Consider the following 23,251-nt stretch of genomic DNA (forward strand, 5'->3'; position numbering starts at 1 on the left):
GCTGTGACACTCATTTGAATTCATCATGTTTTAAATAATCAACATGTCCTACCATTTTGTGTGAGTTTAGTGGAGCAGAGAAAGGACGTAATCCAGAAGGACTCTTTAGTGGTTTTTACTGCTTGGCTGTTGTTTCCTAGGAAGATTCCCTTTGAAAAAGGGAGTTTGAGGTAGCGACCAGAATCCTGAAGGTTTGTGTTTTCTTCACACTGTGAAAACAAACCAGTTAAAATAACTGTACTGCATAAAAAAAAAGGACCAAATCCCTGAATCATATGTATTGTTATTGTTTCTCTGCCACAAATTGATGGATTTTCACTATGCCTTTTGCAACTTTGGTTTTGGATCATAGCTTCATGTCAACAAATTTGCACAGGTTGTATCAAATGAATAGATACAAATTTTGGTGTTAAAATCTAAAATTTACCTGGGAGCATATCAAATCCTTCGAACGCAAAGATAACTGTGAAATGTGGAAACAAAAATTCCACAAAACTGAAATTTCTCTAAAAATGGTAACATTAAGTAGATCTGCATAAATAAGCTTGCTTGATTTTCCAACTTCAGCGATTCAGTAAGAGGGCATCACGGGGTCACTTTGTGTGTTAAAAATACAACGTAAAATAATAGTGAGACTTAGTAAAACCAGTGCACTGAAACACATACCTAGATTTGATTGCAGTTTGTAACAGGAAGCTTAACATTAAACAATCAGCAATGGATACTTTAATGGTGACAAGATTATCACTCATTTGGTAATGAATACAGACTTTTTCAACCTAATGTTTCTGGGCACTTAAAGAATGTTTGAGAGGAGTCATTACAAGTAACGATTACTAATTCAAATTACCTTGTGTACAATGAGTTCATGGGTGCCATCTGGCAGCGTCCTCCCATTTTCCTGCATCAGGGGCACGAAAGAAAAGCCAAACAACTTCTTCTCACCCTTTTCTTTTGCTGAAATATATATGTAAATAGCAGCTCTTAAAGTTAGTATTATACATTTTAGACAAAATAAATGGGTATAATACAACATTAGAAAGTATACTGGAAGCCATTTTCAGCTAGTCAGACTAAGATTATCTTAAATTTCTTTTCAGATTTGCACGTTATCTCCTGTAATGGTCTCCTTTATCTCACTGTAAATCAGAAAGCAGTATTCTGGAATGATTTGGCATTTATTAACAAGAAATAATGGAAGCCACCAGATATGCAGACTTAGCAATATACAGAATGCCAGGAAACCCAAATGAATGAGACCTAGAATGTCCAACAGGAAAAGAAAAGGTGGTCTTTTTTGACAATTATCCCCTATAGTAGCTTCTACCTACTGGTCTCCATTTTAGGTCAGCCTCAGGCTACACTGCACTTCTACTTTCAAATAAGGTATCTGCCCTCTATAGATATGACTGAAGATGTCACTGTTCCTTACATGAAAGTTAGACAGGAGATAACATTTTCAAACTCGGATGCCTAAGCTCAAATTCTAAAACCCATCTATCACCTAAATATAAAGCAGGCTACAAAACACTGAGATGGTGAAGATTTTACTGAAGCCAATGAGTGCAGATGCTGAACACTTTTGAAAATCCACCAGTTTTTCATCAAATGTGTATATATACAACAGTTTAGCACAGTTGGGGTGGTGTAGGCAATCGTAACAAAACTATCCAACTTGTACTGCATGGGAAAGACTGTGCAAAAATGTATCACCTGTTTGAAACATACCACCGATGTTTTTCCTTTATTGCTTCATAGCTTATAAAAGAAATCTTAAAAAGAAATCAATGCAAATTTCTTCCTATATTACCTGTTCCTTACATTTTAAAGTTTATGTACCTGAAATCTAAATATACTATAACTTACTGCGTGTGCCACTTTCCATAAAGGCAATTGAAAAAATAAAATCTTGCTCTATCTACATCACCAAAAAGAGCCAAACAACAGCAGCAGTTTAAAAGATGTACAATTTTATCCACCTTTCTCTACAAGCTTGACAGCAGTCAGCACCATAGCTATGAAACCTGTCTCACATACCTTGGTATGCAGAACATGGACCCAGACTTCAATTTTTACCTCAAAATCCTCTCTAAAGTTGTTCAGAATGTTTACAGAGAATTTTGGAATTTTATAAGTAAAAAAAAAAAAAAAGGCAATATAAAAGTGATATTTATTTGTTCATTGACCATGATGAATCTTTGTATGTTTCCCATTGGTTGGACTGCTAAAAATGTATTGAGGAAAAGGCATAACTTTGGATAATTCACCAGGTAAATTCGAAATCTGCATTTTGAGTTTACCTAAAATTCTGTTTACATTTGCAGCTGCAATGTTGCCTCTTTCTATTTAATAAAACTAGACTGGTTTCTCCTGGTATTTAGGCTTTACCAAAGCACTGAGTGCCACCAAGTAGAGCTGCAAACCTGAGAAGCTGTGTCATGAAGGCATTACAGAGAAAGTTCATGCAGCTGTCTTTTTCCTGAGGTATTATGGAAACTCATGTGCTGACTGCAGCTGTAACGGAGAAAACTAGCAGAAGTCGTGAACAGCGCTTACTGGAACAGTGCCGGAATTCACAGCGGATGTGTGCTCCTCTGAATTTATCCACAGGGATAGGAAGTTTCAGCAGCTCAGCCCATCTGGGACCATTGTTATGATAAAGCACAAAGGAATGGTACTCGCTGGCTGGTGGCTCTCCAGAGCCAAATGAGATAAAATCCTAATGAATAAAAAGCATTGATTAGAGATTAAAGGCAGATTAGTTCACTGGAGAGATGTCATCAAGGACTGTTCTTACAAGGAAGACTATTTAATATTTGCATTCATATAATAAATGTCACATGTGGTATAATGCCTAATATCTTTAAACCCACAAAAATAGTAGCACTTTGTTAATATCTGCTGATAAGAAAAAACAGCAAGAATCATCCACACCAATGAGAATCAAAGTATTGTGTAGGGGAACCTGGGTGATTAGGAAGGCTTAAGCAACAAATGTAGAGTCCGATCACACAACATGGTCCAGTATTACGCCCAAGCAACAAACAAGAATTTAACTGACACAAGAACAGCACAGGCTTAAGATCTTCAGTCCTCTGAAACAAGCCTGTAACCCTGCTGTTATCAGTGATATGTCCCAGAATGAAAAAAGAAACCCGGATTCCCTGATTAGGAAGGAGCAAAATGTTGGTTGCCTTTGCAACACCCTTGACAGTCTCTCCAGAGAAGTCCTGACTTGGGGATACCTATTAATTCTGTGGGAAAAATAAGCTGTAGCTTTTCTCCTCAGCAATTATAAGCAATCACCTTCGCATCTTAATATCCTTTATTTTTTATGGGTATATATATATGAAAGATACACACACAAATGCTTATATATATTTTTATATATACAAAACCATACATACATTGCATGCCATGCATTTATACGCACAATCTCTGTTCACATACACTCACACACACACAATTTGCACCAGACTATTTGTGTCAGTCTTTCTTCATCTTGTTACCCTACAGCCCTCAGTATCACGCAGAACATGTGAAAAAAGTACTTTCAAACATAAGGAAAAAAAAAAGATGCTAAATATGGATGGAAAAGGTTGAAGGTGAACAGAAATCTTTTGGTACAGAAAAAAATCTGAGAAACGGTCATCTATTAATAATTAAAATATAAAACAGTGCCTGTTTGTAAGCTATCACCAGCAGCATGCAATCAAATCTGAACAAAAGAAGGAACATTAATTTATTCTTGTATTGATACAGTGGTGATTTTTGCATCAAGGATGTCTGATTTATTAAAATCAGGCAAAAATTGAAAATGATCAAAACATGTTTTGTGTAGCATGAGCAAGTAGCTTAGCTACTAAGAATAATTATTATGAAATAAAAAATTCTTCAAAACTTGATCTTGCTTCAACATTTTCCAGCATCTTAATGGAATCATTAGTTATTTGCTTGGCAATTATAGGTGTTTATCTGACCCACATAACTGATCACAAAAATTAAAACATGCATTTTATAAAGGTTTTAAGCAAAGTGGAAATACTTTGGATATCTAAGATGTTAAAAGATAAACATGACCTTTCTAGAGTGATTCTGTAGTCTTCAAACAATGCCACAGATGATTTACAGCTGAGAAAGTGTATCAAAAATTAACTCCAGCAAGGAAAAACATGCAACAGATACCTTTAAAATTTGACCACTGCTGTCCACAACATGCATTGTCACTTCCACATTTCTGGCCACACTTTTCCCGCCTTTCTCAAATTCTCCTCTTTCCACAGTGATATATAAATCATTCCTCATTTCACCTATAAAAAAACCAAACCAAACACAGAAGCGTGGAAAAGTCAGTTCAACTTTTTGCTTTTAGTACTTTAGTAGACTTTCATCTTTTCTTCCAAACAAAGGACAGTATCACACCCACAATTTATCAGTATTTTCAGATTTTAAATAATAACAATTGTTTTCATAAACCAAGAAAACCAACAGAGCTTCATCCCTCTAAAAGTCCAAGAGATTACCTGTCATACTGAATCAATTCTAGGGGCTTTTACTTATCCGTTAGCTCTTTTTGGTCTTTACAGTAGTATCTAAAGCTATACTGAAGCTAGTGTCTAGCTTCATCTCATTTAATTCCTCTTTTAATCTAAGGCAATATTAATGTAATTTTTTTCATTTGTAATCTTTACATTTCTCTGTTGAATGTCTCCTTGAAGAACTGATTACAACTTTTTTTACACAATCTCAAAAGAACGCGTATTACTTTGAAGAAGCAAAAACCAAGAGGTTGGTGTTCTTTCCATCAGAAGGGCAGGCTTCTCAGATTGCTGGCATTCAAATCTGTCTTTCTGATCTAAAAGATCCCAACATATTTTACATTGACAGGGTGTTCCAAAGTTTTCTAGCAAAAAGCTAGCTTAGTCAGCTTAGTTTTTGCTTGTTGGAAAGACTTCTGAGAAATTAAAACCTTCATCAACACATTCAAACTACAAATCCAACACAGGCACTACGTAAGTGTTATATAGTACGTACAAGTTATTAAATACTGCTAGCACATTTAAATGGAAATTCTTTGCACGTTCACACATGAACATGCTAAGTATTCTGTCAGACCATAACCAGATCTTCTGGATGTTATCAATGGTAATTTTATTTTAGTTTCAATTGACACAAACCACAAAGTTTATAGTTGATGAAAGGAAGAAATATTGTTTGGCAGTTGCCAGGGGGGCAGGACTACTGGTGGTGACTGGAGTGGCATGATAGGGAAGCCCCTGTTCTGTTTGAGGATGTAAATCTATTTCTATAAAGTGCAAACTAATCTAGCTCTGGACAAACATTACTAGAACTGCTTGGAAGCAATTGGACTTCCCTTGTGAAACACTAGAAAAAATGAAGGACGAACAGCATCATAATTATGAGCATCTTCTAAAAGTCTAATTTCTAGATTTGGTCAACAAAGAAATTGAGAATATACGCTTTCACCTAGTGCAATGCAAGTTTAGCATGATGGGAATATCCCCTTTTTATAAAGCAGATTTTCACTGAGCACTGGTGAAAAGAAATCAAGTATGACAGTTTTGTGTATTTATAGGTGAACCACTCAGAAGTCAAACGTGAGATGGATATTTGTACTGTGGGTAAAATTAATTAAAAGATACGTAACTGATAAATAATTAGCGTATCTTCAACTTCCAGCTTCATTTTAATATGCAAGCAGAATTGGACCTGCTTGAACTTTCCAGGATACTCTCGTTTCACATTTCTTGCATTTATTTTACCACATGCAACTCCTCAGTGATTTTTAAGTACCAGAAACAATGATGGTTCTACAGTCTGCAAATATTTTAAGACTATTCCACCACTGTATGAAAAATAATTAAATGATTCCTCGAAAGCACAATCTAAACCATTGCAAATGAAAAAAAAAAAAAGGAAAAAGAGGAAACTGCTGTATTATCAAGCCCTCAAGAACCATACCAATAAAAAAGGGGGAATAATCTGCTATTGTATTACCTTATTATCAATTTGCTTCGGAAACAACTATTGAGAGAGGCTGGAGTACAGCTAGACCGAACGCACAGAAACAAATACCAGGACTAGATGGTATTAAGTTAAAAGTTCTCTGTGAAGTCAGGGATGAAAGAGCTGAATTACTAATAAGCGTGTGTGATCACTGAATCAATCTCTGGTTCCCAGTGGGAACCAGTTTCAAAATAATTAAAAGGTGGTAGTTATTCAGGTAATGGACAGCAATAGTTGTAAAAAAAAAAACGAAAACAAAAAACAAAAACTACAACAGCAACCGTAGAACAAAAAAAGACAAACCAAAACCTTTCCAAAGGATGTTGTGAATGTGAGAAAGGTATAGGGTGCAAGGGAAGAATGGAGAAGTCGTGGAAGGAAGACCCACTAAAGGATATGAAACAGACGATCACAAGCAGCTCAGGAAATCCCTTGACCTGAAAATAGCTGGAGGCTGGGAGAGCATCAGGAGTAATTACCATATGTGCATATATGCATGCCCAGTTCTTACTCTTTAGAGGGGCCCTTGATCTGAATCAGTAAAGATGTTCGTATGTTCATTCAGGCCATAAAATTACTCTTAAAACTACTAGATTCTGATTATTTCCACACTGCAGTAATAACTTATTATAAAAGTTTTAGAAGCTCGTACAGTACGGTTACCAAAGAGCATGCAATATGCTGAGTCCTTGCTTAGCACTGACTTACACTAGGATCGGTTCTAGTAAGTGCTGGCAGTTGGTCACTTTCAAGAATCTTACATTCAGAAAAATGACAACACACAATAATCAAAAAGAGAAGCTTTGTTATCTAATGGATTTTAGCACACAACTTGTAGCTGCAGCAGTTTCTCTTTAAAGATTAACTTGAATTCTATATGCATTTGTGCTACACCCAGTCATTGTTTTTATTTACCAGCAAGGAATTATTTCAATTTTCCATGGGGTCTTGACAGAAACATAGCCAAATAACCATTTCCACGACAAATTTCATGACCTAGCCCAGAAGAAACTCAGTGAGAACCACATTTTTTTCCTTTTTAAATAAACTGTACAGGATTTAAATGAAAATTACACTGGAACAGGTTGCCCAGAGAAGTTGTGGATGCCCTATCATTGAGTGTTCAAGGTCAGGTTGGATGTACCTTTGAGCAACCTGATCTAGTGAAAGATGTCCCTGCCTATGGTGGGGCGGGGGGGGGGGGGGCAGGGATGGGGGGCTTGTTTTGTAAAGGTACCTTCCAACCCAAACCATTCTATGATTCTATGCAAAAAAAAAGAAAGCATTCTAAAGGAAGTAATTAGAGCTTCACAGAAGTTAAGCAGGCTTTCAAAAACAGTGTCTGCATTTTAAAGTTTTTAAAAGAAATCCAAACCCATTGAGTTTCACCTTTTTAATTGCCAGAAGAAATCAAATTACAGGGAAAAAAGACACAGGAGTAGGATGTACTTTCAAAAATATTGTGCTGTTCTCCTCTTACAGAACCTTGGCAGAGTTTGTAATCAGTGTCACAAGAGGCTAGTTCAGATGAATTTTGTTCTGATCTACATCAATTCAGGAAGCTCTGCTCTGTTTTCAGTGTCTCAGAGCAAATCAAGACACATGGCTCATGTTGTTGAAAGAAAATGCCAGATTTTCTCCATTATCATGCAAGGTAAATTAAATCCAAGAGGAGACTAAGCCTCTCACGCTGTATGAGGAATAACGATGCTTTATATGGAAATGGATAGAAAAGCAGAAGGGAGATAACTGAAACAGAGTGGAAAATTAATCAAAAAGAATGTAAACTATGGGCTATATATCAAGGGTACAGTCTGCATCAGGCAGATATAACAGCAGCTTTCTTTTCTCAAAGTATGTGGCATATCTGACAATTTATAATCTCTACAAAAATGTAGGTTTTGTTTTAAAGTTGGCCTGGTGTCTGGATTTGTACTCAGACATATTTCACTTTTGGTTTAAAAACGATGTATGTTTTGTTTTAAATTTGGCCTCGTGTCTGGATTTGTACTCACATATATTTCATTTCTGGTTTAAAAAAGAACACTACTTGCAAACAAAATGTAAGAACCAACTATACTGAACTTGCATGGTTCAGATAAGTGTACTGGAGCATTAAGAACTTAAAGCCATGCTCCTGACAAACCTTTGGCACAATATTTGTATAAACATCTTATGATTAAATGCTCGTAAGATCAAAAGGTCAATAGGGTTGTAAAAATCAAGCACAAAGCCACATCAGAAAGTAGCCAACTGTAAAAAAGAAAATAGATTTGGAAAGTAAACTTCACTCTGGAAAGGAAAAAGAAAATTATAATAAAAAACTTAGACAAATATATTTGGAACCAAATTTTAAAAATTATTTCACTCTCAGTATATTGCTCTGGCGATATCTTAATCACTGTTACTTCCCCAATGCAGAAATACCATTGCTTCAATCTTCCTTAACAGAAATTCTCTCTCTAAAACCTACGATTTTTCTGTGTAAAACTAAGTTAGGGAATTCTTTTGTGCCCCCTCTTCCAGTAAAAACAATTCCAACTTCCTCTATAAAGTATTCAAACACCAGCAAATTGTTGAATTTAACTATATTCCTTCAAGTGATCTTTTTAATTTATGGCAACTGCAATTACACAACTGATAACAGGAATACATGTGTTTTTCTATGGGATCTTTGCCTCAATCAGAACACCAGACAGATAGTTCTGACAGACTAAATCGCCTTGTTTTCACTAAGAGGGGCAATTACAGTCATACGAAGCAATGAAAGAGAAAGCCCTGCTGAATATCTGAGTTCTGAGGTAGACTTTGGTGAGTACAAATGGTACCTCAGCTAAAGTATCTGCATAACTCAAATAAATCTCTCCTAGGTGGACATGCACTGAGATTATTACACAGTCTTATAGTTGACCAAATGCAAGGAATTTATACAGAAACAAGAGAGGCACATCTTGCATCAGATTTTAATTACTGGTTGAAAGCGTGCCTATAGGACTGAATGTCAGTCAGCTATGATGAGACTTTAAACATGATGAAAAAAGCAACAGACTTATTCCAGCTTATATCCATGTTGAGAAATACAAAGTCCTCTTCTCTAGGTCTGTTTCAGTGAAAACATCCAATGGTTATTTTCAGGATGAAGTTTGGTACAGGAATAAGCAATTGAAAACAGTGCCAAAAATGATGCTCAACTTCAAGGTAACAAACCTACCTCTACCTATAATGAAGTTGTGTGAAAGATCTAGATCATTTTAAAGTATTTCTTTCAAAAAAAAGGACAGCTCATTTTTGCCTGTTCTTATGGAGCACCTCCATCCCCCAACTCCTGTTGTGACGGTTTAAGCTTTCTGAATTCATCAGGGCTTCTGGACTGTCCATTGAACTTGTGGATGTCAACACCCAGTTAGTACCACTGTTAACCGTTATAGGGTCAAACCCCATTATGTCAGCTTTGTCAAGGATGGACATACAGTTTTCTGGGTAAGAAGAGACTGTAGAATGGGGGACCACATGCACTAAGATCATTAAACATGTTTTGCGAAGCTCAACCACCTAAGTCTCTCTAGATGTGAAGGGCACTTCTAGACATATGGGTTATGAGCTGAGTCAACGGAAGCTAGACAAAAGCAAATTAAAGAAGCCATGTTTTGCATTTCTATGTTGTCTGAATCATTTCGCTGAATAAAAAGCTGCTTATCTTGGCACAACTGCTATCTAGCCACTATCCCGATAAAAAAAAAAAAAGAGGTTAACATGTTACAACCAACCATAGGCAAGGCGGAAGGCTGTTGTACATTGGATGTGAGGTGACAAACAACAAAGCAGGAAAAAAAAAAAAAAAGGTTGGTGTCACTCCTCGTGAGAGCAGGAAGTAATAAGCTGTCTCTTGGAAGAAAGGAAGAACTGTGAGGATCAAAGAGTTTTTTTCTTACTTCAGACAATAATACAATGTGTTGAGAAAGGGTATCAATGTATTCTGTCCTAATTACAGAAGTGACCCATTAACCCCAACACTTTGGCACTACTTAGTTAGCGCCTTATTATTTCACCTATTTAGCTAATCAAACCAGATTTTTAAATATTAAAAGCTACAGACTGAAGCACTCCTACAAGAGCTTCTACTGTGAAGTGAAGGCTATATGGAAATTGAAGTTCTACAGAGTTTAACAAAAAACTGTAAAGCTGCAATGATGTGGATGATTATACAGCCTTAACTTTCCCATGCAGCACAAGTGTTAAGTGCATATTCTGCAGGGACATTTATTCTGGTAGGTGAATTGAATTGTATGTGAAAGCTGCTGAATTGAAATGTCTGGGTTGCTAAATCAAAACGGGTACAGCACAGCATTGGCAGTACCTGCCTCTTCATATGATCCTGCCAATACATTTCATCTTTGACCTGGCAAAAATATCTTGAAAGCACTATTTATAGGCTGAAAGAGGAAAAAATCCAAACCCTTCTTGCCCCAGATGTAGGTGCTAACCAGGCACATTACAGCTCAGGGTTTCTGACCTAAATAGAAACAGAAGCAGCTTCATGACTTCAATCCAACTAGCAATGAAGTGTCCAAGGGCTGAATGGGAGCGGAGGACAGAGACAGAGGCAACTACAAGGAGCACGATGAAAGGCCAATTAGAGTTGCAAAGCAACCACAAGATAGACTGCTGGAGGACACACCTAGCTAACGGAGGTCAGCCTTCCTGAACTTGCCAACTATAAACCACAGATTTTAAAATACCAGTAAAGAGAAAAGAGCCAGGAGTAATTTGCAATTGCAATGCTAATGCTCAGGGGTCCTATTATCTCCACCGTGCAGTTTCATTACGGGATGGCTCTGCAGGCTCCCTTTCCTTCATAGATAGGAGGCTGTATCACTGTTCAGGAGCACTCCTGCTGCTGATCACAGGGTGCACCCCCAGCTATGGGACCTATGTGCAAGCTTCCCCCAGCTCGCAGAGGCTTCAAAGCTCCCACTGAACCTCAGGTGACAAGAACAACACAGGTAATCACTAGTAAGGAGGTCAGATCGGGACAAGCATCAGGAGAACATCTGTATGAATGTATTGTTTGTTCTTTTATTTTTCTAGAAACATTTGTACCTAATCTAAGTGTCAAAATAAAGATCTTTCATCACAAAACTGTTTTTAAACTTATGCTGAGGAGCCTGTGAGTTACAGTTGCAACACAGATATCACAAGACTTTTCTCATATTCCATCCACATTTAGAACCGTAGAACTTCTTGTAGCATATTAATATGGAACAAGGTTTTCAAGCTGAAGATAGCAGTCGAAGATCAAAGGTAACTGTCTTTGTTAGAAAGAAAGGAGTTTAGCTTGCCAGCAATCCTTGAAAAGCTTTCTAGTAAAATAAATTCCAATTTGATTACTTAGTACTGTAACAAACACAGCGTGATTGTATTTGAACACGGTAGCATCTCTGATAGTTACAGCTTTCAGTGCGCAAATCTAAACTGTCCTGACAGCAGCCACTAATTTAAAAATAATTACACAGAACTCACTGGGAGCTTTTGTTAGGAACTGCTTTTTTGAAAGCTTTGCTCAGAATTATAGGTCCTTTAGAACCACGAATTGAAAAGGAGCAGAAAACATTATTTTGTTTAGAAAAAGTTCCTGTTCATTTACATCCCTGTAAAATACAAGCTAATGAGTTGCTTTGTTTTATACCCTAAACATGACTTGAACAGCTCTTAAAACAATTTCAGTTGTAGAGACTGAAAATCTCTGGATGTGGCACAGACAAAATGGTATTACCCAGGATGTAAATCCTGTGGATGCAAAATGTTTTAGAGAAAAGCTCCTTAGAATACTTTGTAGAATGAGAACACGAGCTGTGTAGCTACTGTCAGGGGAAGGATCTCAAAAAAACACAAAGAACGTGATTCTAACTTGAGGAGAGGGCTAAGGACCCTTAGTCCATCTTGCCTCCCACCCTTCTAGTCAATCCATGCTATGCTTTTAGCAGCTGGGACATTCTATGACGTTACTATCCATGCAAGCAAACCTGAAGATAAAAGACAAAGGCAGGAAATAATCTGCTCCCTTTTTAGCCCAGTAAATTTGGAACTGGCACAGCTAAAGTTACAATAAGAAGGAGCAGTTTACAGAAACACAGGGAACAAGACAGAAGAGCTCAATTCAGAAGTAGGTGGCCTTATGTCTGGGTGATGCAACGCTGACCACCAGCATGTACCCTAAATTTCAACCAACTACACTACAGGCTGATCATATTTGCAGTAGTCACAACCTGGAGGTTGTAAATACTTTAACTACCAAAATATGTGTTTATGAAGATACACACTTCGGGGAGAAGAGATTAAGTCCTGGAATACTACAGCAATAGTAAACTCTTGATAATGCCTTTCTGGCAGTTGATGATTTAATAGAATCACAGGATGGGTTGGGTTGGAAGGGACCTTTAAAGGTCATCTAGTCCAACCCCCCCCTGCAATGAGCAGGCACATTTTCAACTGGATCAGGTTGCTCAGAGCCCCATCCAACCTGACCTTTAATGTTTCCAGGGATGAGGCATCTACAGCCTCTCTGGGCAACCTGTGCCAGTGTTTCACCACTCTCATCATAAAAAAATTCTTTCCTTAAACCTAGTCTGAGTCTACCTGCTTTTAGTTTAACACCATTACCCCTTGTGCTATTGCTGCAGGCCCTGCTAAAAAGTCTGTCCCCATCTTTCTTACAAGACCTCTGGAAGTACTGAAAGGCTGCAATCAGGTCTCCCTGCAGCCTTCTCTTCTCCAGGCTGAACAACCCCAACTCTCTCAGCCTGTCCTCAGAAGAGAGGTGCTCCAGCCCTCTAAGCATTTTTGTGGCCATCCTCTGGAACGACTCCAACAGGTCCATGTCTTTCCTGTAGTGAGGGCTCCAGAGCTGGATGCAGTACTCCAGGTGGGATCTCACCAGAGCAGAGTAGAGGGACAGAATCACCTCCCTTGACCTGCTGGCCACACTGCTTTGGATTTGATGCAGCCCATGATACGACTGGCTTTCTGGGCTGCGAGTACACATTGCCAGCTCATGCCCAGTTTTTCATCTTTCAGTACCCCCCAAGTCCTTCTCTGCATGGGTGCTCTCAGTCTCTTCATCCCACAGCCTGTATTAATACTGGGGGTTGCCCCAACGCCAAGTGCAGGACCTCGCACTAGGCCTTGCTGAACCTCCTGAGGTTCACATGCCTCAACTTCTCAAGCTTGTCCAGGTCCCTCTGGATGGCATCCCACCCCTCAGGTGTGTCAACTGTACCACTCAGCTTGGTGTCGTGTGCAAATCTGCTGAAGGGTGCACTTAATCCCACTGTCTGTTGTTGATGAAGGTATTAAACAGTATTGGTCCCAATACAGATCCCTGAGGGACACCACTCATCACCGATCTCTATCTGGCTGTTGACACTGAGCTGTTGACCACTACTCTCTGGATGTGACTATCCAACCAATTCCTTGTCCACCGAATAGTGCACCCATCAAATCCATATCTCTCCAATTTAGAGGGAAGGATGTTAGGGGGGACTGTGTCAAAGGCCTTGCAGAAGTCCAGAGAGATGATGTCCGTAGCTCTTCCCTTGTCCACTGATGTAGCCAATCCATTGTAGAAGACCACCAGGTTAGTCAGGCAAGGTTACCGTGCTGGCTATGTCAAATGACCTCCCTGTCCTCCACCTTAGCATAGCTTCTAGGAGGATCTGTTCCATGGTATTCCCAGGCACAGAGGTAAGGCTGACAGGGTGGTAATTCCCAGGGTCCTCCTTTCTACCCTTTTTAAAAATGGGTGCAATGTTTCCCTTTTTCCAGTCACCAGGGACTTCACCTGACTGCCATGACTTTTCAAGTACCATGGAGAGTGGCTTTGTTAATACAACACCCACATCCTACTCTGCGTCTCATCAGGTCCCATGGACTTATGGGCGTTCAGGTTCCTCAGGTGGTCAAAAACCTGATCTTCTTTTGCAGTGGGAGGGACTTTGCTCCCTCCAGTCCCTGCTTTGAGGTCCAGCCACTCGAGAGATGTGGGAAGAGAAGTTGCTAATGAAGACTGAGGCAAAAAAGTTGTCAAGTACCTCAAGCCTTCTCCTTGTCTGTCGTCTCTAGTTTGCCAGTCGTGTTCATCAGGGGGGTAGTCTGTCCTTGACCTTCCCTTTCTGGCTGACATACCTATAGAAGCTATTATTATTATTATTATTATTATTATTATTATTATTCTTTGCATTTGCCAAGTTCAGCTCCAGCTGCACCTTGGCCTTCCTGACCCCATCCCTACACAACCTGGCAATGTCCCTATACTTTTCACTTGTCCCTGTTTCCACTGCCTATGCATTTCCTTCTTGCCCTTCAGTTTGCCCACTGCTCTTTATTCAGCCAGTCTCTTGTCTTCCCTTCATGATTTCTTACACGTGATCCAGAGTTGTATTTCATTAAAAGACATCAATTAAAATAAATCAGGTTAAGCAATCTGGTATCATTCGTGAAAATCATAGTACAGAAGGACATAATCTGAGGGAAGAGCATCCTTAAGGAGATCAACTCAGGAAGATACAGGCACACTCCATTTCACAAAGAATTTCATCACTGTAGAAAGTGAAATCCCATTATTGAAACAATTTCATTTTTGTTTGCTGTTGTAGAAGACACCGAAAGAGGGGCTGGCTGCTTATCAGCAAATGTATTCCTCACTTTTAAGAAACAGGGCAAAACTCACTGACATGCCTGAAGCCGCCAGTAAACCTGCATCAGATTTAAAGACCGTGCCAACCACCAGTCAGCTGTTCAGGGCTTTCTCCCCATATATCAATACCTTGATTTCTCTGTTATTGTGGCAAAGAACAACCTCGCTTTTTTCAAGAAGCTTTTGCATAGACTCGCAATAATTACTATTTATAAGTAATATTCATACATGACTGAAGAACAAGAAAATTTTGTGCTCTATGCATACAAAGAAAATTTCTGAGATTGGGACCCTCTGGGTGATACTTGACAAAAACTTATTTGGGGTGGGGTGTGTGTCTGCATTTAAGTATATAACAGGGGATATACAGAAAGAAATAAGACCCTTTCTATTATTCATATACTGCTAGCTAGTTTTTATACTATCACTGATATTCTTGTTTATACAAGCCAAACATTAAAACAACTCTGCATGTGTTAGAATTTCGGGAGCACTGGTGACTTTGGCAACACCGCTGCCTTTTTACTATTGGATTAAGTAAGCTTTGGCATTTAAATCAAAGGCAAAGATGAATAAACAGACTCCTTTTCTCAGTTACCCTACTGCCCTTTTTCAACAGAACGTTATCTGCATTTTCAGCTTTATTACAGAAACTCTCAACAAGCTCTAAGAAAAACCTCATCAGAAAACAGCTGATTAAGCAAATGAAATGCCCTTTACGAAGGATTCTCAAACTGTAATACTTTCAGATTTCGAACGGATTGTAGATCTACCACATAAGACCTAATTGTTCTGTGGCTTTTTTTTTGCTTTTCCTTCTCCTAGTTCTGTTCTATTTTTCCTTCAGTTCCTAATGAATGAAGAAAATAAGACAGAGGCGATGGTAAGGAGAAGGAAAACAATATGGAAGTTCCTTACACTTGACTAACCAAGTATGTAGTCATATATCAGTATCTTTGTTTTCTCCAGCGACTGTAGAAATGATAATTCCTTTGGTAGATAGGATCAAAGCTTTAAAAAAGTATTAAAATAGGATTTGGAAAGCAGAGTATATTCCCCATAGAGTAGTAGAGTTTCATGAAAGGTCAAAATTCAGGGTGTCTTTACTCCACAGTATTGCTTAAACATATTCTGTGTAACCAATATATCCAGGCAATATAACTTTCAGTAATTAAACATACATATTTCTGGCTCCTTGGAAATCAGAATAGCAAACAATGGCAGGTGTTAAATTTAGGCTGTTTGTACTCCATACAAGATGAAGAAGATTGGAAAAATTCATATCACTCCTCGTGGGAGAAAAATGCTTAAGTGTGTCAGACATATTTCTTTTCCTAGAATCAACAGCTCTTTGCTAAGTCCAAGCTCACTGACAGATACAGACACTATCATGAAGAAAACAGATTCCATAGCTTTCATTACATTTTTGCTCTCCAGACTCTTATTCTAAGCTTTGAAAGAGGGAATATGTTTCTAGTCAAAAATCACATAATGAAAAATGCATGTTATCACATGGATAGCATTTTGTGAGATCATTTGTATAAAAAGACAAAGATTCTAGTTCTAGTTTCATTTTAAAAGCTTCTGAAAATGGAAGTAAGGAAGGTTGGAGAATGTGTACTTGCACATGAAAAGGATAAAAGATCTTCTAGTAATCCAGATGAAGGAGTAATGAGTACACTCATTGCTTGCAAAGACAGCATTCTGATGAGATTTAACTAGACAGCTGAAGGCCATTTAATGAAGTTAAAAGTTGACAAATGCAAAGCAATGCAGATGTGATGGTAAAAAACCTAAGTTATTTTTCCTAAATTGAGCATATGAGAGCTTAATGTAGGAAACTTAGAAGCTCTGCAACATCCTGGACAGCTCACTATCTGCTGAATGAGCAGAAGCTGTAAAAAAAAAAAAAAAAAAAAAAAAAAAAAAAAAAAAAAAAAAAAAAAAATACAGAACATTGAGAAACAAAACACGACTTTTATTTTTTTGACAAACGTAAGTCTGAAAGTATTAAAAAAAATTACAGAAATTAATACGGCAGCTTTACGTAGAGTCTTTAGCTATCTTATTTGTGAAATGATATCACAGGATTAGAAGAGGGCCAAAAAATTCAGAGTGAATGATGAGAAGCCAAGAAGTTTGCAGTCAGGACTGACTAGCTCAGCTATAGATATCAGCATTATAGACCATCTAAGCTAATGTACAAGGAAAACAATGGCCAATGTAATACCATTGTACTGACTCATGAATTCTTTAACCTCTTCTAATATCATATGAGTTTAATAATTTGGATGGACAGGAAGAAACATAAACTCTGATCTTAACTCACAGCAAGTGGTGGTCAGATCTCAGCTGTGGTAATGCCATCAGTTTAGATCATAAGCTGAAACAGGGTTTCTAAAGCTAATCGATATCCATCTATGAAAATCTGTTGAAATGTCAGCCAACAGGCCAACTGTTTATACATTGCAGTATATTTTACAGACTGAGACATCTGGAGGCGAGCTGTTGTCCTCTAAGATACAGAGCCTTTCAAAATTGTATCTATAGCTGTTTTAAATAAGAATTATCTTTGATATTATAGACAAAGGTGCATAGAGTAAGTTTGTAGGTAAAGTTCCAGGAAAGAAGGGTTGGACCCAGCTGAATTGCCTAGAGAAAAAAGGATTCTACAGAAAGACATGAGATTACTTTATGTGCTAGTGTCTTATGCCGAATGGATTTTGGCTTTGAATGTACCAAGTAGTCAAGACAACTACTACCAGTAACAGACTTAGTGCTATTAAGAACAGTATAGCTAAAATAAAGTAAAGGAGACTTAGTTCTGGTCTGATAAGCACAAGAAAGGAAGACCTGCAACTATATGGATGCTTACCACACAACAGTTTAGAGTCTGTTTACAACTGGCAGTCCTAGCGGGGAGCTATGGCTTCTCCAGTAAGTCCTCGTTTAGACAAACAGCTGTGCTAGGGTTCATTCCAATCCTAAAAACCCCATACAACACACACTAATGATCAGGCTTTTTTATGGAATTAGATATCTTCCACAAAGATGTAAAAGAATACGTACATACATATGCGCTAGAACACATGAGCATATGTAGCACTGATGTTATGCACTGATACAGATGCTATAAGCCAAATTTGGAAACAGATTCTATAAGAGTGCACTACAAAAAACAGAAAAAAAGGTGGTAAACCTATGTATAGAAAAATACAAAAGGGTTTTCATATTCCATCACCTATTATGTACATTAATCTAACTTAAAGTACGGCTCAAAAAGCACAGCATGTTGGTAAATATTAAATGCTAAGTTTTATATACTAAGTAATGATGTGGTTGTCTGTCCTTTCAGGAAATGTTGAACTCAGAAATTCAGGGTGTAAGCACAGTAGTCCTTTTATGCTGTACACAGCTTTCCGAGAATACTGGCTTGTACATCTGCAGACTGCCACGCTAGGACCCTGGAAAGGAGTTAACTAGTGGTTGCATAGTCTGCCCTTAAATCCCAGTTAAACCTAGAAAACACATGTTAATTAGACTCACAAGGTAGCACTTCCATTGCCTTTCCTTCTTCTGTCAGCTAGAATAAAGTGAGTTGCTTATTTCACAGCCTTTTTGAATCATATATGCTTTTTTCTAGCCATCTAGTTCGTCTCCTAGAACACCTGGAGTTCTTCATTAAAAAATTCCATGGGTCCTGAAAGAGCACTCTATGGCTTCACCCTGTCAGGCTCCAGTGACATAAAAAGCATTGCTCTATAGAAACACGCATTATTATTGTCAACAAAATTCTGGCTTGGCATGTATACTGATCCTAGTTACTTTTAATGGCAAATCCTCCAAAGAGATAAGGATTGATATGATGAAAAATGAAGGTCAGAGGGAGTTTAAATACAACAGAATAGGAGAGAGACTTAAAATATGGCATTTATAAAAGAGATACTGCAGTTTAGCAGCATGAAGTATTTCTTGTTGAATAATTCAAGAGAGTCTGGTTCAGAACCCTAACCTAAGTGCTAATTAGCCACAGCAACATACTTACTTTCAACAAAATATAAAATAAGACCTAATTAATGACCATTTCCAGTGGCAAAAGATGAAGTTCTCTAATTTATCTCTGAAAAAAAGACAGTAGAAGAGAAACAAAATGAAAGGGGAGCTTTAAAAGAAAAAAGCATTTCAAAGGCTAGGTTCCTGTGGGCATTTCAGTGCCTAGGGGCATACTGTTCTGGTTAGCCCTTGGAACTCATCGTTGCAAGAGTGATATGACTGTTTCTCTTTAGAAGAAATCTCCTCTATGCCAGTAAACACACAATAAAAGTTGTACATTTTTTAAACTGAGGTATGCATACATTTGGACTGAGAAAGCAGCACACTAGAACCCAGACATTATTGTTTTAGGTAAAAAGGGGGCAAACAGAGCCTGTGCAATTCTTTGAAACTAGTTGAGAAGCTCCTCCATCAGCTGATTACACAGTACTCTGCTATAACATGTTTTTCGCAGTTTAGTACGTCACATTATTTCAGAACTGGAAAGTGAGGGGATACGAGAGCTATTTATAGAACTTGGAATCTAATTTGATAACACAGAGCAGAAGGTCACTAAATCACAGATAAATGGAGAAAGGTTTCTTAATGGGAGTTATAGTGTGCTCAGTAAAACTGCTTCCACTGTTATCAGCCATATTATCTACAATACTCATTTGATTCAAATTACAAATCCAACAGTAATAAAACAACAAATAAACCGTAGCTAATAAGCCATAAGATTTCAATTGAATGCTTCCATTAAATATATATATAATGTACCTTTAAATTAAATGGCACCTGACTCAAGCATTTTATTGTTCTAACTATTGCAGTCACACCAGCAGAGTATTCTCAAAATAATGCTAAAACTGTTTTATTAACTTGTGTTCTGTGCATGTTTCAAGTGGTTAGTACTACTGATCAAGGATGCAGAAGGACAGATGTTTAATTGGCAGCAAGAACACAAGAGTGAATTCTCAGTTGTCAAGTTTCAGGCAGAAGTTCAAGAGAAATACATGCCCAAAGCTAAAGCTGACTCTCATTACTGAGTTTCAAATGCCTATTTAAGACTTCCTTGATTAGTGAAGTATTGAAGCCTATTTATTCTTGCCTCAGAGCCTTAGTTCTGATTTAGGTACACAGGAATGCAAAGACAGATCTTTGTAAGAAAGTAGTCCCTATTAAAAATCTGCAAGTCATGAGGGTTTTTTACATTTAAGAGAGTCAAGGTACTGTGTGTGAACTCAGCTGAAACTAACATGTGAGCTCCTCCCTGCAACATTTCTCAGCAACAGCACAACACCATAATCATGCCAAACTAGTCTGCTTGCAAGTATGTTTCTTCTTTAAAGCGACATTTGCCTTATAATTTCCAGCAACTCATTAGACTTTTTAAAAATTTCATTTCAGGGACAGAACTATAGATATTACTGCAATCTTCTTCCTGTATTTGCTTCTTCACATTCATATTGACAAAGTCTTTCTACCTTCCTTAGCATCTGTTGAAGTATTTCCATACTTTGTCATACAATGTAATAAAAATGAAGTCTTTACATCCCTATTATTATCCATTTCCAGTATTTGAGACACGAACCTGGTGAAACCGGAAGCTGTACAGTGTCAGTGAAATTCTGTGAATCCTCATTTAGAAAGCTACCAGATCCTAAGAACATCATGTTCTGCTGGTTCTCTCTTTTGCTGCATAGAGCTCAGCAGTCTTGCATTCAGTCACCTTCGCTTCTATAAAGTGGGGTTCCATCTCTCAACAAAGGGCTGTATGCCCTTCTGACATTGACACAGTAACTATACAATGTATAATGCAATGGGGCCTCTGGGACATGGTTTTCTTCTAACTATCTGAAAAAAAACTAACATAAAAGTCTCCAGAAAAGTTTAAGAAGTTTTAGAATACAGTACTTATTTGGAAAGAAGCTGAAAACTAAGTAATTTCTCATTAGTTCTTTCTTCTGCTGCTTATTGAGAGTTTTTCTTTTTAACTTACCAGGCATTATAATATTGGAAAAACCTAGTTTCCTTGTTATGGATACTCCATGGGTAAACATGGATGTATACTCTCTCCTAATTTGTTCTATGTCTCCATGAAGCAACTGAAGAGAAACTGCCAGACCTGAAAATGAAAAGAAAAACAAGGAAAAATAAGACATGCAAACAGACTATGGTCATCCCTACTTCTTAAACGTTATATACACTTGCAAGTATATATGCATTCCTGAGAACTCAGAAAATTCAAAGGAAGTTCAATAATACGAAGCCAACCCACCTCAATTTTTTTATGTATTTGGGAGGGACACCAACATGCAGAAATCAATAAAGACTTGAAAGCAACTACCCATGAAAAAATATTTGCAAATTATTAATGATGCGCAACCGAACTACGATAACACACCAGATCAAAATTATCTCAGTAGGGATGGGCTGAGGCTTTAACTGAAAAAAGAATTAGAAAAATGCCAATTCGGATAAATGTCAATCAGTAATATTTGCTACCATTTCAATTTCTCACTTCATTCAACACAACGCTGTCTTTGTTGGCATGCAAGAAAACGTGCAAACACAATGGTTCCTAACTATGGGAGAAACATGGAAGTCTCATTACAGTGCATCACTTAACCTGATACAAAGTTATAAAATTTATTAATCCAAAATCTGAAGAAACAATATAGCATAATCTGAAGAAAGAATATAGCATAATCAATATTTTTTACTTAGGCACAGTAATTTCATAATGACTGAAATGACAACTTTTTTTCTGTATTCATCAGATTTAATCAATTGTGCTCTTCCCTATGTTTGCTAAAAGACATGCAAAAATGCAAGGGTGACCATATAATCATTTTCCAGTATTTATTCCTCTAGAACCAAGGAAGAATGACTTCATCTACTATATGTGCAGTATACAAATAAATTGCAAACAGTATACTTCATTGCAGCTGAGATTAACAAAAACAATAGGCATGCCTTTTCGTTATTTCAAATATAATCACTGAGGCAAGTGTCAGGATGATACAGCTTGTAAAGATTAATCTTCCCTGACCTTCAGCATTACTACAGCATATCACGTGTCAACATACAGATCAAGGAGAAGATAAGAGCAAACTCTTCATATACACCGAACAACTGGAGATAAACAGACAACTCAGAAGAGTCATAATTAACTTCAGATTAAGCTTAAGTAAATAACTTGTACACACAGACTGAACAACAAGGTCATTGGTCCTTTGGGCTTTGGAAGAAATTTCCCCTGCAACTATGTTACTATTTAACTGAATAAATTTACTTGAAGTTTGATGGTTCTTAAATCAGAGCTTGAAAAATCTGTACTAAGTACTGCCAGCCCAGGATACTTCACTACCAGAGACCTAATTAGCAATACAACTTCTATCTTTTTCCTCTTACCTACACTTATATTTTATTATTTTGGCAACTCCAGAGAACGTGATACTCTGACCAGACTTCCATTCTCTTATGAAAAACAGCTCACCTACACATCTCCCACTGAGTACATAAACAAATCTTACAAGGAAAAAGATTCAGTGAAGCCTATTCTATTTTAAGGACTGTATTTAATGCCATGTACATTAATTATTTTTATAATGGTAGTTTGTTCTGTGGCTATCCAGTTAATAATTTTTAGGAAGTAGTGACAATTATTGGTGTAGACAAGAAAACAAAGCACACGGTGGCCAGCTGATGGCCCAGGAGGCTGGTAAGAAGTCATACAGGCAAAATTCAGACTCTGTTAGAGGAGGTGAAAAGTTTTTCATTGCTGGATGGGAAGAGCTAGGCTGGATATAGCTCACTTACAAATACGGCTATTTAGCCTACCTCCAATCTTGTTTTTTTATATTTTAAGAAGTTGTTATGCATACATATGTATATTCATATCCCCATATGCCCCTATTGCACTGTTTCCTTGGAAACCTAAGAAAACATTTGCCATTGCTCCAGATCACATCAACCACAGTTAATCATATATTATTGTACACCGCCTGGTGTTGAGTAAAGTTAGTGTTTTCTAAACAAAAAGTTGAAGACCGCAATCCAATTAGTACTACAGTTTTCTTTGTGTACAAATGTCACAGATTTCCTTGAAGAATTTTATTTAGCTCAGAAATGAGGTAAATGTCAAAAAAACTCATCAGTGGCAAAATAGTCTTAACTTGAGAAATAAGCTGCCAGTCAAGGACTTGAAGTACTTGACCACTCAAGGTGAGAAAGGTATTAGAGCTCTGTATTTCACAGCATTCATTGTTAGAAAATGAAGTCATCTTTTTATATCCAAAAGCATCAAGAAAATCTCTCAGTGAACACACTTAAAATATGGTTTAGTCATTTTACCTACAGTTTAAATACACCTTTGGAATATAAACAGTATGCATCACCCAACTCTTCAGAATAATGAGGAACATGGGATTAAAGATAGCAAAGTTACTTAAAAATGTTATACAGTGTATACAGTCCAGTACAATAGGAAAGAGT

At 37.5% G+C, this 23,251-nt stretch overlaps 1 protein-coding gene across 1 annotated transcript in view; it reads right to left on the minus strand.

The window, feature by feature from the left end:
* Nucleotides 1–23,251, minus strand: part of DOCK4 (dedicator of cytokinesis 4) — a 221,258-nt gene that overhangs the window by 87,825 nt on the left and 110,182 nt on the right. The window contains 5 exon segments of the mRNA XM_035890904.1: nucleotides 53–209; nucleotides 851–957; nucleotides 2,557–2,719; nucleotides 4,186–4,310; nucleotides 20,754–20,879. Of these exon segments, the coding sequence (XP_035746797.1) occupies nucleotides 53–209; nucleotides 851–957; nucleotides 2,557–2,719; nucleotides 4,186–4,310; nucleotides 20,754–20,879 (678 nt within the window).

The sequence above is a fragment of the Egretta garzetta genome, unplaced genomic scaffold (genome assembly GCF_000687185.1).
Source record: "Egretta garzetta isolate BGI_Z169 unplaced genomic scaffold, ASM68718v1 scaffold503, whole genome shotgun sequence".
Classification (NCBI taxonomy): domain Eukaryota; kingdom Metazoa; phylum Chordata; class Aves; order Pelecaniformes; family Ardeidae; genus Egretta; species Egretta garzetta.